The sequence below is a fragment of the Bradysia coprophila genome, unplaced genomic scaffold (genome assembly GCF_014529535.1).
Source record: "Bradysia coprophila strain Holo2 unplaced genomic scaffold, BU_Bcop_v1 contig_94, whole genome shotgun sequence".
Taxonomy (NCBI): Eukaryota; Metazoa; Arthropoda; class Insecta; order Diptera; family Sciaridae; genus Bradysia; species Bradysia coprophila.
In genome coordinates, this window is record NW_023504022.1 from 3,501,795 (window position 1) to 3,519,951 (window position 18,157).

The window sequence follows — 18,157 nt, forward strand, 5'->3', positions numbered from 1 at the left end:
GATATTTCTCTTTTACTAAAATTCGATATGGCCGCCGGCAGCCATTTTGTTAGGAGACCGGAAATAGCACTGACGATTCACATTCGTTAATATCTTTTAAATAAAAAAAATCATGAAATTCGGTCAAAATTTACTCGAAATATTGACAAAATACTCCGCGTTCACTGTACGGCCGAGTAGCCGGATGCGAGCTCACTCCAAGAGACCTAGCTCACACTCCGGTGAACCGAATTTCATAAACTTTTCCCTGATTGGTACGGTAAACACCTATCTAATAAAGCGAAAGTAGACGAAATATGTTCAAATTTGGCCGCCCTACAAGCAGAAACTGGTTTACACCAAGGGGTCTAACTCACGAGTCGGTCATCCGATTCCTTTAAAAAAAAAAACATTTTGTCGATCGGTATTGTAAATACCTTTCATTTGACGTATCATGTACAAGTGTAGCGTTTAAGCGTCCGGAGATATCTTTGAAAAACACTATAGCACTTATGAGGCCCCAGCTCGGGAGGAGTCGACCCAAAATCGCCCATCTTCGAACTTAGCCTCTCTTTTGACATTACCAAACTGGGAAAAAAAAAGAATTTTTAAAATCAGATGTGTTTTACTCAAGTTAGAGAACCCACAGATGAACAGACGGACATTTTTTTTCTCGCTGATTTGGCATCTATAGACAACCACAATAGATTTCCCCTCACTCAGGGAGTCCAATTCGACGTGTTACAAACGAATGCGTACTTCGTACGGGTCTAAAAATCCATTTACGCACTACTTTGATCGCACTGCTGTACATAAAATATTTCTCATATCTGATGGAAAAGTGCGAGTTTCGGGTAATAGGTGTGAAATAGTTATTTATGATATCGAGTGCGAAGTACTTTATTAGGCTCTAGAGGTCATAATACACATCGTGAGCCTAATTAAGTACTTCGAACCGAGATTCATACAACTTTTTATGCAACAGAGCGATATAAAGTTCGCAGTTTTCGAACATTATAATCTCGAGTTGCATAAACAACTATACCACAAAAAAAGCAGGTGATTTTGTCCTCAAAGTATAGTAAAAGTTCGTTTTCGTCAATATGTATGCGTGACTGGCGATTTATAGTACTCGTACGACATAGAAATGTTTCAGTCTAACTTTTTACGTGGAACCACAATGTCCTGTGTAATTTGTCAAACCGTAGTCATCAATATAAATAGTGCAATTAGGATTTGTGAAAACGATGCTTGTGCAACGCAGATCGCCCATACTGACTGTTTAATCCGAAAGTTAAACGACAAAGAGGGAAGTCGCAGCTGTTTAAACTGCTACAGAACTCTTGATTAGGAGTACATTTTAGAACGAATTGCAATTTCGACCGGCTTATCACAGTTTGAAAAGATCGGTTTCATCAGAGAATTAAAAACGGTGATCAGTTTAAATAAGAAGAATGATTAGAGCAAATCATTCAGTTGTCATCCATTCTCCCGCCAAATGTCATGTATGTCCAACAAGGATTTTTTAAAGTGTTCTCGATTAAGAAAAGGCGCGAAGCTACAATTTGGGATACTAGTTCCAGTGCTTCTTGCACGGATGTTTTGTGACTTTGCCCCTTTGCTTGATTTCTGTTTAAGGATCATGAAAAGTTCCACATTTGGGATGTTATTGACGATATTCCTTAGGAAAATTTCAATTTACTTTTACGAAAGCCTTTTCTTTGGGAATCAACCATTTTATTGGTCCCGTTCCTCGATGAAATTATTTTTTGTGACTGTTGCTGGAGTAACTCATCCAACATAGTGTCGAATCCTGACGTTCTGAACACTAAAATTGTTGTATTGCTTGGTCAGTAATTCAACATTGACAAAGTGTTGTATTGCTTTGACTTGACCAAAATTGTTGAACAAATTTCTTTTATTCAACGAAGGGCGAACGAAACGTGTTACCGTTTACGATTCGTGACGAAACGTTTTACCGTTTACAATCATAATGCGGACGAACAACAGGACAAAACAATGCTGATTTCGGCGTATCACGCCATCATCAGTGCACCTATGTCTTGCGATGACTATGTGTATATCAGCACGACACAAACTGAAGTGAGCAATCACTTCAATTGTACGAGCATTATATACACTTTTTCGTCATTTGTTAAAACTCTTTGTTTTGTTGTTTGTGCTATATCTCTCACATACAGCTTTTGTGGATCTCTCACATCCGACAATTTGTTTTTCGGTAATTTTAGTGACAATAAATAAATTGTTACTAAAACCGCGCAGAGTATGGCAGCCGTGGCGCCACCCACAGCTGCGATGCCAAACTTCAAAAAGCATCGATACAATTATTAATAAAATTGTTGTATTGCTTGGTCAGTAATTCAACATTAATAATTGTATCGATGCTTTTTGAAGTTTGGCATCGCAACTGTGGGTGGCGACGGCTGCCATACTCTGCGCGGTTTTAGTAACAATTTATTTATTGTCACTAAAATTACAGAAAAACAAATTGTCGGATGTGAGAGATCCACAAAAGCTGTATGTGAGAGATATAGCACAAAAAACAAAACAAAGAGTTTTAACAAATGACGAAAAAGTGTATATCACAATTGTCAATTTTGTAGATATCACCTCGTGTCAATCTCAAAAACGAAAACGCCGGCGGGGCAGAAAACCGGCTCCGAAAAGAGCGAAGAAGCCAGCCACTGATGAACCGCAACCATCTACATCATCTGGGAGCCGGGGTAGAGGCGGGCCAAGAACCACGCGACAATTGACGCCACCGGTCGATTCCACTGATTCCGACTTGCCTAGCCCGGTATATAGCCCCATTCGGAAATCCATGGTCGTTGTGACGACTGGTGAAACGGATACCGATTCGGAGTCCATTGCATCCCCATTCCGCAGATCGTTTACACCGCCACAACCTCGGCCATCGGATATGCCAGCCCCACCGACAACGCTGCCGCGTCAATTGTGGCCGCCTGCCAGCGATACCGATTCTAATTTGGATGAACCCCCACTCCGTAGCCCCATTCGGAAATCCATGGTCGTTGTGACGACTGGTGAAACGGATACCGATTTGGAGTCCGATGCATCCCCATTCCGCAGATCGTTTACACCGCCACAACCTCGGCCATCGGATATGCCTGGACCATCTCGAACTGCAGGCAGCACTCGGCAAACCCGCCGTATGAAAGCGAATGATCCGTCGTTTACTGTTCGCGTGGATCAGATCCGTGTGGCCGAGACAGCCCACGGAGTCCGGGCAGCAGTATTGGTGGACGAGAATCTGGTCCATATCATAGCCAGCACTGGTCTCCATACACGGGAGCTGCCTTGCCAGGTGCACCTCAGAACACCTGCGGAAGCCAAAAAGGATCTGTCGAAACGCACTCTGAATGGATTGAATAATTCATTCTTACGGTACTGCGATATCAACCATATTCCACCGTTTGCAAAATTGCCATTTTAAGTCTAGCATTGTCATCCAACATTTCATTTGCCACTTTATATTTCAATAAATTTTTTTGGGTTTGTTTTTGGGAAAATTTTTGTGTTTCATTTCATAAGGTCAGCCGAATCAGCCGAATTTGAAAATCAAAAAGTTGAGAGAAGTCTGGAGACGTCCATCAATCAAAGTATTTTCGAATCTTGTACTTCAGTGTGTTACATTCACTTATCATTCTATAAATTGAATATTTGTATTTATAGAATGTTATTCTATAATTGTTCCGGTGTTGTCTCGAACAATGCGGCCGTATCAAACTCGTATTCTACACCAACACCGGGAACATACTGTACGCTGTCGACTTGCTGTTGGCTCTCGCGTACAAACTGGTCCAATCTCGATATAACCCCCCGCGGAAGTATAATGGTTGGCCGGGTCTTCAGATGGTACATCACAATGGTATCCGTTTCAGTTACCACCATGCGGTATATCGGCCCCAATTCCACATGTACGTCCAAATGGCCAAGGAAAGTCGGCAGTGGACGAGTACACCCAATTGCGTAGTGCTGGAGGTGGGGCTCCATCATTCCAAAAAGCAACTTTCCGTTCGCTGTCTTTGATTGATTGAACGTGTTGACGCAGTATTTAAATTCCTTTTCGAAAAATCTAAAAATTGGAAGGAGTTTTAGGTGATTTTAGGAGAAATTCAGAAAAAATACTTACGCCAATGTCATGAACGCCTCCAACTCAGCCAAACTCGGCATCACCTTCTCACTACAAATGTTTACAATTTCATCGGCAGACACAATTCCATCGGCACTAATGAATTCTGCCAACTTTGCAATGAATACGTCAAGTGTGTCCTCCAGCAGATTTGGCCTGGTAATCGCATCATGAAACTCTTGCACCGATTTTGCCTTATCGCTAAACTTAACGTCCGTCTGTGTCATGTCAATCATCCAACCGAGTTTTATCGGATCTTCGTCCGACAAATGCAGCAATGTCACCTGGTACCAATACATGTTCTGAAAATTAAAATTGACATTAACAATCTATAAATTCCATAAAAGTTCCATATGGAGGAATTGAATAAGTGAATGTAACAAAATGAAGTACAAGATTCGAACATTAACATTCTATAAATACAAATATTGAATTTATAGAATGATAACAGTTTCCCCACAGCAGATATTATTAACATTCTATAAATACAGATATTTAATTTATAGAATGATAACAGTTTTCCCACAGCAGATAACAGTAACATTCTATAAAAACAGATTTTTAATTTATAGAATGATAACAGTTTTCCTACGGCAGATACCATTAACATTCTATAAAATGATAAACATTTGTCTGCTTGACATATATTCCTACAAGATTTTAACCATGTCTATTTCGAGTTATCACAAAAAAAAAACTGTTTGCACGACCTCTTGACATGCTATAACTTTTCACGTGTTCACTCCGAAAATATGCAACTTCTTAGAATTGAAAGACGATTACAACGAGACGATTCAAACGATTGGTTCTTTTGGTACTTTTGACATGGGTACTCCCATACCTCCATTTTTATAAAACCGATAAATGACGATAATGCGTGTCCCATGATTCTAATAAACTTTTAATAAAAAATCGCCGACATATACAGCAGCAGTCGTACTTACACTTAACTATTAGTACACTGAACGACCAACTAATTTACTAGTAACACTGGAATATTTGTAATTTGCTGAAAGACTGAATTTGTAATTTGATTTGACAACAAATAATAAACGTCTGACTATTACGTTCTTAATTTTACGAATTAATTATCGTGTGATAGGTCATTCGAAGCGTCTAACGAAACTCTACAACTATATAGGAATATAAAAGGACAAAAGACCCATTTTCAGTTTGGAATCAATGAAAGAAATTTGAAGCTTCACAATTTTCCTTTAAATTGTTGCTGGTCCTCGTAGATCGAGTGTTGCGATCTGAAATTGATAGGATAGATAGCTTATTGTATTCTGCATTAAATAAGCAAAACTTGCAGAGGTTCAAAATCCAATCTTCAGTGTGGAATCAATGAAAGAAGTTTGAAGCAAAAATTGGGACGCTTTAAACTTATTTCGTTGTTTTGACACTGAAGATGGGTTTTTCTTCTTCTACAAGTTTGGCTTATTAAACGTAGAATTCAATAAGCTATCTGACCATACCAATTTCAGCTCACAAGAGCTGGGCGTACACCGCACACGCTTGACGACATGAAATTGAATTTCCAAGCGATAGCTTTGATCATTTCTTTTTTTGGCTCCTTCGCAAATTGACTATTACGTTGGTAATTTTGAGAATTAATTAGGACAAAAAGACAAAAGTACCATTTTTAGTGTCAAATAAATGAAAGAAGGTTGAAGCTACCCAATTATTTTACTAAAACTAACTTTAAATGGCTGCAGCTTTTCCAAAATCGCGTCTTGCGATCTGAAATTTGTCGGCGGGATAGCTTATTCAATTCGGCTATCTTTAACTTAAAATTTTAGTTAGATAATTGGGAAGTTTGAAACTTATTTGATTGATTAGACATTGAAGCTGTGACTTTTGTCTTCTACAAGTTAATTATAATTACAACGGAAACAAAATCCAACAAGCTAAAAGCGACAATAAAGCAAACGCAAAGTTGGCAGAATTCATTAGTGCCGATGGAATTGTGTCTGCCGATGAAATTGTAAACATTTGTAGTGAGAAGGTGATGCCGAGTTTGGCTGAGTTGGAGGCGTTCATGACATTGGCGTAAGTATTTTTTCTGAATTTCTCCTAAAATCACCTAAAACTCCTTCCAATTTTTAGATTTTTCGAAAAGGAATTTAAATACTGCGTCAACACGTTCAATCAATCAAAGACAGCGAACGGAAAGTTGCTTTTTGGAATGATGGAGCCCCACCTCCAGCACTACGCAATTGGGTGTACTCGTCCACTGCCGACTTTCCTTGGCCATTTGGACGTACATGTGGAATTGGGGCCGATATACCGCATGGTGGTAACTGAAACGGATACCATTGTGATGTACCATCTGAAGACCCGGCCAACCATTATACTTCCGCGGGGGGTTATATCGAGATTGGACCAGTTTGTACGCGAGAGCCAACAGCAAGTCGACAGCGTACAGTATGTTCCCGGTGTTGGTGTAGAATACGAGTTTGATACGGCCGCATTGTTCGAGACAACACCGGAACAATTGGAGAATCGGCAGTTGGAGGCGCAGTTGGACGATGACGATATCCAGGTAAGTTTCTTAAATCTAAATCCCATTTCTCCTATTTCTAACTTTAGTTGGAACCAGAACTAACGGACGAGGTTCATGAAGGCTGCATTTGCCCACTGGGGGGATCTATGCGCAGGTTCTCGAAGAAAAAGGCCGGGCGTACTGTTACTTATTGCTACAACCGGGTGTTCATACGATTCCCGTTCGACGATCAGGAATACGTGTACCGTACAATTATGTCAATCCGTGCAAAAAATAACCCGGACCGCGAATTTACCGAGGTCGTCCGACAATTGCCCGATTATGAACAGGAGTTCATCGACTTTTGCAACGATTTCATTGTGGCCATGGGTGACAACAGTGCAGAGATATCCAAGGAACGGATAATTAAAACGGTTGAGGCCATCATTGAAGACTCATTCGATCCGGACCGAACTCGCATCGCACTGGTGGCGTTTTGTTTGTGGGCCTTTGACCCACAAACAATCCAACGGATTCTGTTAATGAGAAAGGAAGGGAAAAGTGTCAAAAATGCTTGGACTAAGGACGCCAACACAATGCCGTTCAAGCCGCGGGCAGGTGTAGAGCTCACGTTGCGCTACCTGAGCGAAATAGCGAAGCCATTCATTTTGACCATGACGACTCATTTCCTGGGCAGTGTCGTTGCCTTTGCATGGCGGAAGCCATTTATCAGTGAGACCCTTCTATGCAACATAGCAGGGCGGATCGATCCACCAAGTGAGCAGCGTTCGATGGTCGGTGTTATAATACACGAGGTGATTTATCACAATATATCACAATTGGTCCAGCACACCGACATTTATGTTTTCAGGGATTTTAATTTTCAATTTCCGATTTTAAGGAAAAACGTTTTGTCAAGAAGTTTAATCTCGAGTTGAACTCTTTACTCAAGAGAACACACTTTCCCAAAATTTTTATTCTTTAGACTCTCGAATTCTATTTTCTAGCTACTTCTTTCAGTCTGTCAGAGAGTTTATTACACAATCAAAATAATCATCACCCATTTCTTCCTCATTTTCAAACTAGGCTTGAATATGAGATTTGTCATTACGAATTTCAATAAGTTTTCTAACAGCTAATTCCATGGTGCAGAACTTACATTTTCTCTCTTCAGAATGTTACGTATGTGAAACTTACAGTAGTTCAAGGAAACGTCGTAAAAGCTCAAAGAAACACAGTAGAAGTTCAAAGAAACGCAACGCTTTTCCTTGAAATATCTGCATGCAGCTATGTCGTTACATCAAGTCACCCTTAGGGCATCAGGTAAAATTTGTAAGTCATTCAGAAATGCTTTGATCTGTTCCTTGTAGTTACTCGATTCAATTGCCAGAAACACATTTATTAGACAAAAAACAAACAACACAGAACATGTAAATGACGTCCAATATATCCCACAAACCGTGCATAATGATAGTTTGGAGCGCGCTTTACGACCACTTCTTTTGTCCGAGCGAACAGCAATATCTTCCTCGGAACTAATGGCTTCCACATCAACATCACTGTCGTGTTCCGTCCCATCAACAGCTTCATTATTCGACTGATTACCCTAGGATATTAAAACACTTTTAGTTGATCAGATATGAGGCAATGAGGCATGAGCTTTAGGCTTTGGGAAACGTACGTCTGTTGCAGATTGGAACGAGTGTTTCGACATTTGGAGCTGAAACTAAATAGAGATCATATAAGTCATCTGAAAATAGGGAGACTCGTTGGTAACTTACACCGTCATCGTCCGGCAAAAAGAGGCTCGGCATAGCATCATGCTTGACTACAATTTGCCCTTTTCCATTTATTTGAAGATCCGATTCCTTGAAGTGCTTTCTACATATTTTGTAGAACGAACCCGATAGTTTGTTTTCATTGAGGCGTTCGATTAAATGATGGGACTTTGTAGCAGTGACCCATTTTCGCGCTGCCAATTGGTTCTTCGGGAAGCTGTGTAAACCGTTTTTTGCGATAGTTTCGCATCCCCGCACGCTACACTCGAGAACCATTCTTGAAAATTCGAAAATACCAGATCTTTTCAGTTGAAATTTAGCGAAATGATTTTAATATCAAAAGTACCTGTTGATGTCGTTGCAAACACGTTTAAAGAATTCAAAATTATAAACTGATATCGAATGACAGTTGTTCGCATTGAAGTTGGCTCTGTGTTTTCACAATACGCTTATATGTGTATGTGTATATAGAATCAATCGAAATGAAAAGACAATGGGCTGACAGACCCGTGTGTGATGCTGAAGTTCAAAAGAGATGACCCAGTAGAAATAAAATGTCGGCGGTAATCTTAAAAATTACGTTTTAGCGGAAACGCTTTAGCTTAAATGTGTATAAGTTTCCGGTAAAACAAATTAGTGCGAAAGCAATCACTTTTGAGGAACTTTACGATAACACCTTTAGTTAGGGGTAGGTCACATCCCTCATTGAAGTGATTGCTCACTTCAGTTTGTGTCGTGCTGATATGCACATAGTCATCGCAAGACATAGGTGCACTGATGATGGCGTGATACGCCGAAATCAGCATTGTTTTGTCCTGTTGTTCGTCCGCATTATGATTGTAAACGGTAAAACGTTTCGTCACGAATCGTAAACGGTAACACGTTTCGTTCGCCCTTCGTTGAATAAAAGAAATTTTTTCAACAATTTTGGTCAAGTCAAAGCAATACAACACTTTGTCATATGTTCGCATATACCGAACTAGGCCTCACCATTTCGGTGGGTCAGTTCCCCTGACTGACTGATTTTCAATAGATTTTCTTTTGTTACTGGCGACAGATGTTATGGTCACACAGTCCTATTTTGCGTACTATCGGCGGATAGTAGGCAAAACGAGGACTGTGTGACCATAACATCTGTCGCCAGTAACAAAATTATCATCCAGCCAGATCAGCCACACAACATGGAAGGACTTTCCACCTTTACTTCGAATCCATAATAGATTTTTGTAATTGTTACAAAAATATCATAAAATGGTCTTACTCAAAGCAGTTCTTTGTCTTGATTATTTAAAAATTGTTCATTCCGTTTATTTTCTTAAAAACAAATTTTCAGAGTAAGGCGCTGAAAAGATGTCATATATTTGGTCTTGCTGAAACGTTCATTCGTTGAAATTGTCTATATTCTAAGACCTTTCTAGCAAGTAAATTTCCTGAAAATTTGCCCCTGTAACTCGAGCGAAGCGACTTTCACACTTATTGAAATTTCTTTTCTTTTTTTGATGAACACTACTGATGGCAGCCGAAATCTTGGAAATAAACTCAATTTAATAGTAGATTACAGCAGAGCCTATGTAAATGAGTAATAAATGTGTGCGATGTTTATGGCGTGTGAGCCGAAGGCGAACCGCCTAATTTACATCGTACATTCTGTTTTATGCCGGTAGTATTGTTTGTACCCCTTGTACGCAATGCTGAACTTAGAAAGATATTTCAAGACTAGGCAGTCCATATAGTATGTGCGCGATCGATCCGTCTGCTTTTTTGGTTCGTGAACTAATGTTTAGAGCCAACTCTTCCTGGATAATCTAATAGCAGAAAAATGTTCAGATCAACGTTCTTGAACTAACCTTGCTTTCAAACTTCGTTAAATTCGGTGAAGATAGTAAAAATTCTCTTATTGTCTTGTGGAAGTCAGTTCGATCTGCGTCCATTTCGTCTAGACCTATAGCAAGTAAAACAGAAGTTAACTACCGTAGGAGATAAAACTTTTTCCATTTTTCTTAAATTGTCTCATCAGTATTTTCAGGACTTCTCGTTGCTGGCTGAAGATTATACAAACGTTGATATGTTTCAGTCATACGTTTAGGAGTCGAATCTCACAGCTGAGGAAAATAAATTTCGTCTGAACCTTTCTCCAAATAATCGGAAACATTCTCGTTATCATCGAGCATTTCTTTTACGAAAACGTTGCGCATGCAGTCTTCGATTTCATTAATTGAGTTATCATCGAATGCGCCGAGAGTAAGCATGATGTCGTAGTGGTTACATGTGTCACAAACCGTACTTTTCATGTTTCAAGCACTTACATAACTCGGGATAAAAATGAAAAGTCTCGTTTTCGTGTGTTTATTGACCTCGGCTTCGCCTCAGATCAACAAAATTCAAACGAAAACTCAACTTTTCATCTTTTTATCCCTAGTTATGTAATAGTATGGCAACGATATCTAGTTATCATTTCTCTGCTTTCAAAACTATTAAAAATCTCAAATATGTTCCACTGAGCCTACGACTAATTTTTAAGTTTAACTTAGCTGGTTTTTCCACTCGTTAAACACTCTGTGAGAAGATCTGTCGTTTCTTATATAAATGACCCCATAATTAACTATCAGTTTAGGATACATCTTAGTTTAGAATTTTTTTTCTCTTTTCGACGTTATTCAATCCACAAATACAATCCATATGAAATCACATTGAAACATAGTTCGCATTACACCTTCACTTATGCGCGTGAGACAGCAGTATCAGTATAAATATGCTTGTAGGTCGGCCAAATTTTAACGGATCTCAACTGTTTTTGCTTTAGTGATAGGTATTGACTGTACCAATCAGGAAAAAAAAAAGTTTTTGAAATTAGGTTCAATGAAGCGTGAGCTAGTCTCTTGGAGTGAGCTCATATCCGGCTACTCGGCCGTACTAGGGATGGGAGACGTTCAAAATTATCGATAATATCAATCGAAAGAAATTATCGATAATTGATTAATCATATCGTTATCGATAATTGATTAATCATATCGTTATCGATAATTTAATAATTATCGATAATTATCAAAATATCGAAATTCGATAATTATCAAAATATCGACATTTTGATATTTATCTGATAATTCATGATAATATACCGATATATCGGAATATATCGATAAATATCGGATTTTCGGACCGAAATATCGATATCTTGATAATTATCAAAATATCAATAATTATCGATTATCGATATTTTTTTGATAATTTTCGATAAAAAAAGTCGATAATTATCGATTATTGTTTGAAAATGCAAGTTTTCAATAATTTTATTTTATTCAAACTTAAATATTTGGTTTTATAAATGGTTGGATGATTGGTTGGTTGGATGTTACTTGTTAGACAATATAAAGAATGTCCTCTTATTTCGGTTACAGTTCGAAGAGGATATAAAATTAGTACAATTTGCCATTAATAGATGGAGCATATTACGTAATGCTCAGCTAATTTCAATGTAATAAAGATTTAAACGAGGCGGGAAGCTGCAATATTGTACAATTATCGATAATCAATAATTATCGATAATCATTATCATTATCGCCCATGCCTAGGCCGTACAGTGAACTTTGAGCATTTTGTCAATATCTCGAGTAAATTTTGACCGAATTTCATGAATTGTTTTTTGTTTGAAAGGTATTAACAAATGTAAAGCGTCGGTACTATTTCCGGTCTCCTAACAAAATGGCTGCCGGCGGCCATATTTGATTTTAGTAAAAGTGATATATCTTGGGAAAAATGGTACTTAGAGAGTTTCTGTTAACATGGAAATAATTTGTTATGTGTGTGGGGTTTCAGGCATCCCATATATGGACAACTATATATATACAGCTATATTGAGTTATATACAGGCAGGTAGAGCTATATAATAGCATATTCATCTGTGAAATGTATATTTATAGTGAAAAATGGGCAAATATAGCGGTTCATATAGAAATTTATTAAATTTGACTTCGTACGGGGCTGTCGAAATTGCCTCCGTCATTTTCAGTAGAGAAGAAAAAGAAGTAAGAGAAATGAAGAGTTTCTCATTAAAGGCTTTTGATACGAATAGGTGTTTCGTACGGGTCGGCGTTAGCTATGTTTTTTTGTTGGATGTAGCAGGGGCGTCTTTCTAATTTTTTGAGGGTTTGTAGGGAAGGACCAAGCTATATTTTAAGCAAAAACAACGACGACGTATTTTGAGATATCACTACTTTTGAACTAAAACGGTCGATTCTGCATATCAGGAGTGGTGGCGGTTGGTGTTGTTGATTAATCGTCAATTACCTACACACCTGTACCAAAACCGAATCGGTCAAGGGTTAGTATCTGGCGTTACGGCTTCTTTAATTAAATTATTCCCAGAGTGATCCTGGCGGAGGATGACAACTTACAGAGAAACTAGTTACTGATAAATTGTCAGGTCGACCTCCTCTATCAATAGAGCCAATAACATCAAATAATATAAGTTGAAAGCGTGATTTTAAAATTTATTTGTGTTAAATTGACAAGACAAAACCACTTTTTGACAATTGTCTATTCCATTTGAACATTTGACATTAATCTATAGTAGCAACGCACTCCAATAACAGGCACAAGAACAGATTTTTTCAACGGTCATGTTTGGCCTCTTATTTTGTATGGAACGTCCGTAACGCAGTAGCCCTTACCAACATAAAAAAAATGAATTTATATGAGAATTTTGGACTACTGCGTCGTGGAGGCCACTTATTTATTTCTGTTCTCGTGCCTTTTCGTGGAGTGCGTTGATAGTAGTTATGAAGCGGCAAGTCAGACCGTGTCAATCGGTAACAGTTCTGAGAAATATCGCTCAAATCCAAGCACTATTGTCCAAAACCAGTATAATATGGAGGACTGGCTGCAGGATATTACGGGTAGAACTTATATCCGGACCTCTAATAAACTTTGCCTTTCGGTTGTTTATTGGAAAGTGACTAACGACATTGAAATTATAGCGCTGACCATGAGTGTTGGACCTTTTTCGATTTTTTTTTTCGCCATTCGAAAGAGCTGTTTAACCACGTCAATCTTAACAATCTTAACTAGCTGGCGCGGTCACTTTGTCAAGGATATATCCCTCTTCGAAAATGGGGAAATTTTGACTTTCAACTGTTATTGCTCCGAGAGCAGATGACCGAAAGCAATACTTTTTACCCAGTAGATCTTAGAATCGTCTTTTATTTTAATGATACGAACAGGGGCCGTAGTTGTGTGCCTTGAAGTACTTATTCAGAAATCTTTAAGGCAGCTTTTATAATACAATCGCTAAACCGAACTGGTGGGCATACGTTATTTTGCACCAGCTGGTCCCATTTGGAATTGTATGTGACCAGCTGGTGCAAAATAACGTATGCATACCAGTTCGGTTTAGCGATTGTAGTGAAAAAGCTATATTCTATGTTCTGGCATATTTATTCTTTAGGTCAGTTTAGGTAATTCAGGTTTTTCCAAAATTAGTTTCGACATCTAGTGCGATAAAATATCTTCATACAATTCTTGTTTCATAAATAACTATTGTATGTCGTACGAGTACTATCCATCGCCAGTCACGCATACAGAAAACAGCTCAGATGACTCGTATGTGAAATCTTTTAGTCACACTTTAGGTGTCAAAGAAACATGCCGTGTGTGTTGTGTGAACAAGCGGTTCCAAGCGATTTAGAAGTTGTAATTTGTGAAACAGAAAATTGTTGCGGAGCGAACGCTCACGCTGATTGCTTTGCACGGGTGGGGTGTTGAAAAATCAAACACACAGTTGTAATCATTGCAACGAAACATTCTGCGCATATTTTGTGTGTCAAAATATTTTAGTTAGGGAAGATTTAGACATTATTCTTAGAGCGCAATTGATTCATAAAATTGCAAGAGTGGAGAGTCAACAAAAAAAAATAATTAAGCATCGCATGCCAGCTCAAGTAAGTAACCTCAAAAAGATCATCGGCAGTCAGGGTGGATTCTTTGATTTAATTCAAATTCTGCGATTAAAGTCCGTTTTGCATGGGAAATGAAAATTGTTTCCGTTTTCTAATATGACCACAACATAGAGTGTTTCAGCCGTTCGGAATAAAGGGGTGGGGTGATGCATTCATCAGTGCATTCTTGTCTGTGTAGTCCTTTCCACTGATTGACACTGATTTGATTGAGGTGAATAACGTTCCGCTAAAATGTTGTTATCAAATTCCTTGCAGGCCGTAATGGACGACAAAGAGAAGTTGCTGGGCGATGCCATTGCCATTCACGCCGTCAGTGCGGTCGAAATTCAAAATGGAAAGTGCGGAGGTCTTTCTAACGTAGCATCATTTTCATACAAGGAAGTGTTGAAATGTATTTTTCGGTTCACTTTTTCATCGAATCGTTCACTTAAAATTCAAATTTTCGGCACACATACGGCGTGAATTGTACGTAGTCAAGCATTCCAAATGAAACGATTTCTCGACAAAAGTCGCTTAATGGATGCATTGAAGAGTGCCAGCACCATGTTGGCCGAACTGAGAACGCTGTTGTCACCGAAAAGTTACTAGTTTACAAGCTTTGTTTAATTGCGAATTATGTTTCAGACATGGCCATAACCGATGAGCAACGCCATATGCCACTTGTGACGCAACTTTTTTGTTATAATTTTCTTCCTAAAATTTTTCGGGTAAAATTTTTGTTGATAAAACTTTCGCGTACTTTCCTCATCAGCTGCTATTTGTGACGCATTTTGCGTGTCGAATCTGTAAGCGTCACCTACACCGATATCAGTTCTTTTGTAAGTGGATAACAGGACTTGCGTCACGCCTCCACTGTAAGTGGTTTTGGGCGATACAAAATGGTACTCTATTTGGCAGCTGTCACTCGAAGTACTTTTGCCACTGATCTGACATAAGTCGACGCCGCACAAAAAATGTTGCTTTATTCACATACTACTTCAATGAATGAATGGTGTAGTCTTACTCATCAATAAACACGTCGACCATAATTATAGACGCGTGGACAGTTTATAAGTCAGAATAAAATTTCCGAACCATCTCAGTCCAACAAATCGAAAATAACCCAAATCCATCAAAAAATCCAATGGAAGTTAGGAAATGCCAGAGGAATCATCTGTCATCCCAAAATTTAGGAACCAGCCTTGGAACACCTCACTCATATCGAAAATAACCCAAATCCATCAAAAAATCCCATAAAAGTTAAGAAGTACCAGAGGAATCATCTGTCATCCCAAAATTTAGGAACCAGCCTTGGAACACCTCACTCATATCGAAAATAACCCGAATCGATCAAAAAATCCAATGGAAGTTAGGAAATGCCAGAGGAATCATCTGTCATCCCAAAATTTAGGAACCAACCTTGGAACACCTCACTCATATCGAAAATAACCCGAATCCATCAAAAAATCCAATGGAAGTTAGGAAATGCCAGAGGAATCATCTGTCATCCCAAAATTTAGGAACCAGCCTTGGAACACCTCACTCATATCGAAAATAACCCAAATCCATAAAAAAATACCATAAAACTTAGAAAGTGCCAGAGGAATCATCTGTCATCCCAAAATTTAGGAACCAACCTTGGAACACCTCACTCATATCGAAAATAACCCAAATCCATCAAAAAATCTAATGGAAGTTAGGAAATGCCAGAGGAATCATCTGTCATCCCAAAATTTAGGAACCAGACTTGGAACACCTCACTCATATCGAAAATAACCCAAATACATCAAAAAATCTAATGGAAGTTAGGAAGTGCCAGAGGAATCAGTTGTCAGGAATCAGTGGAAGTTTATACTTGATGATCCCCGATAATTCCAACAAAAATCCCATCACAAAACAAAACACACCTTTCACCACATTACAATCCATATCATGAACCAAAATATACAACAAACAAACAAACACACACACACATACGAATTGGCTTTTATATGGCATTTGTATGGAAACTTTGGGGAGCTCCAGCTCCCAAGATATGGATTTTTTCAAACTTTTGAAAATTCCATTCTTATTTTTGGGTCATTATTAGCCTATAACCAAAATTTCAGGAAAACCTATAGAAATGTTTAGGAGTTCCTGGATCCTGGAACTAACTAACTAACTAACGTAGGCGATTTCAATTATCTGAAAAAACGAAATTTTGCATATTTATATGGAAGAACCAGGATTTGTAAATTCGATATCTCGGCCAATTTTGAAGCTGCAGTAACGTGTGATAGCTCGTTGAACTCGTATGGATTCCTAGATTCTAGATATACTAGTTTGGGGGTCATTGGAGCTAAGGGGGAGAAGTCAAAAAGTTGCTGTATACATGCTCCGCCGTCCCCAAAAAAAATTTTTTAAAACTTTTTTGGTAGTGGACTTGCGTCACGCCCGCTTACTAACGTGCGGGCATGATTCCTCTTTATACAAGTTGACAAGGAAGTTTTTTAAATTACAAACAATTTTTTCGAAAGAATTTACGAAAAAGCTATTAGCACAAAGTGCCAATAGTCACATTATAATACTGCTAGACTATGATGAAGATATAGTATTATAATAAATTATTAAATTTCTCGAAAATCATTGAAAAATCATTGTTCGCAGGCCGTATTAATTATATTATCGAAAATGCTAGGAGTTTTGTTTTTTTCTACTGAATTCATCCTTCTACAGATTGTGTTAGGAAGAAGTTTCGTTTGTTCCAACTGAATTCATCCTTATACAAACCATGCAAGGAAGGAGTTTGGTTGACTCCAACTGAATTCATCCTTCTACAAATTGTGTTAGAAAGGAGTTTGATTTGTTCCTAATGAATTCATCCTTCTACAGATTTTGTATAGGAGTTTAGTTTGCTCCTACTGAATTCATCCTTCTACAAACTATGCAGGGAAAGAGGTTGGTTTGTTCCAACTGAATTCATCCTTCTACAGATTGTGTTGGGAAGAAGTTTCGTTTGTTCCAACTAAATTATTCATCTCAAAAGTATCAAAGCGTCGCGTCGGAAGTAAAAAATATTGATTATTTTTGTTTAGATTGTTGTCACGACTCAATGTCAATGTAATTCACTAAATCTAACGAAATAAAATTTTCGTTTAAAAAGCGCGTTCTTTTGATAGTTGAAACGAAAGATTAGTCAATTACGAGCTATTTGCAGTCGAATGGTCTGCTAACATTTTGAAATTGGCAGAGATTAACGTTAGTTTTTCTTAAAATGTGAGAGAACAACAGATTTTCCATTGCACTTTGGCCAATGACCATTGTCTTTCAGTACGAATGGTCTCCTTATTATAGTGTAGGTGTAGTGCAAATATTGAAATAGAGACTATTTTCATTGGAGCTTACGTCGATTGAATCGAACTTAGACCTACAATACGAAATTAAATTGCATAAGTTTTCATCCTTAAAGTTGTGTGCCAATAGTCACATTATAATATTGTGGTTATCATGTCCGGAGCGATAGCGGAGGACTTGACGCAGTCTAAATTCCAAAAAAAGAACGAAGAAAATTTTTTGAGACGCGGCAACTATATATAGGCGAGAATTTAAGTTTCTTTCCTTTGGCCTGTATCACCACAAATCCTATTCTATCTTATTCGCGCTTCAAATACGAGCAAAACGAGCTATCACTCGACTATGTAACTTTAAAATTGCCGGAGATACATCGTTTTGAAGTTGGTCATTTTGATAGAAAATGCACCAAATTAACGTTTTCCAAACAATCAAAATCTTTCAACTTACTCTGTATGTTTCTATCTGTCTATCTGTCTAT

The 18,157-nt window shown here is 38.2% G+C and overlaps 2 protein-coding genes across 2 annotated transcripts; one reads left to right on the forward strand and one right to left on the reverse strand.

Annotated features, from left to right (window-relative positions):
- Positions 1 to 3,465: 3,465 nt before the first annotated feature.
- LOC119084992 lies at positions 3,466 to 5,169 on the reverse strand. Its single transcript, XM_037195160.1, has 3 exons — positions 5,098 to 5,169; positions 4,154 to 4,455; positions 3,466 to 4,096 (listed from the first exon to the last, which is right to left on the reverse strand). Exons 2-3 carry the CDS (start codon positions 4,450 to 4,452, stop codon positions 3,703 to 3,705), a joined length of 693 nt encoding a protein of 230 aa, XP_037051055.1. The 5' UTR covers positions 4,453 to 4,455; positions 5,098 to 5,169; the 3' UTR covers positions 3,466 to 3,702.
- A 922-nt stretch (positions 5,170 to 6,091) lies between these two features.
- On the forward strand, positions 6,092 to 7,727 carry LOC119085497. Its single transcript, XM_037195912.1, has 4 exons — positions 6,092 to 6,202; positions 6,260 to 6,695; positions 6,890 to 7,249; positions 7,722 to 7,727. Exons 1-4 carry the CDS (start codon positions 6,162 to 6,164, stop codon positions 7,725 to 7,727), a joined length of 843 nt encoding a protein of 280 aa, XP_037051807.1. The 5' UTR covers positions 6,092 to 6,161.
- The last annotated feature ends 10,430 nt before the right edge of the window (positions 7,728 to 18,157 follow it).

Coding starts and splice junctions, on each gene's coding strand:
- LOC119084992 (XM_037195160.1), bottom strand. CDS start 4,452: ATGTATTGGTACCAGGTGACATTGCTGCATTTGTCGGACGAAGATCCG. Junction 4,097..4,153: donor GAGGCGTTCATGACATTGGC/GTAAGTATTTTT, acceptor TCCAATTTTTAG/ATTTTTCGAAAAGGAATTTA.
- LOC119085497 (XM_037195912.1), top strand. CDS start 6,162: ATGCCGAGTTTGGCTGAGTTGGAGGCGTTCATGACATTGGC. Junction 6,203..6,259: donor GAGGCGTTCATGACATTGGC/GTAAGTATTTTT, acceptor TCCAATTTTTAG/ATTTTTCGAAAAGGAATTTA. Junction 6,696..6,889: donor TGGACGATGACGATATCCAG/GTAAGTTTCTTA, acceptor TTCGACGATCAG/GAATACGTGTACCGTACAAT.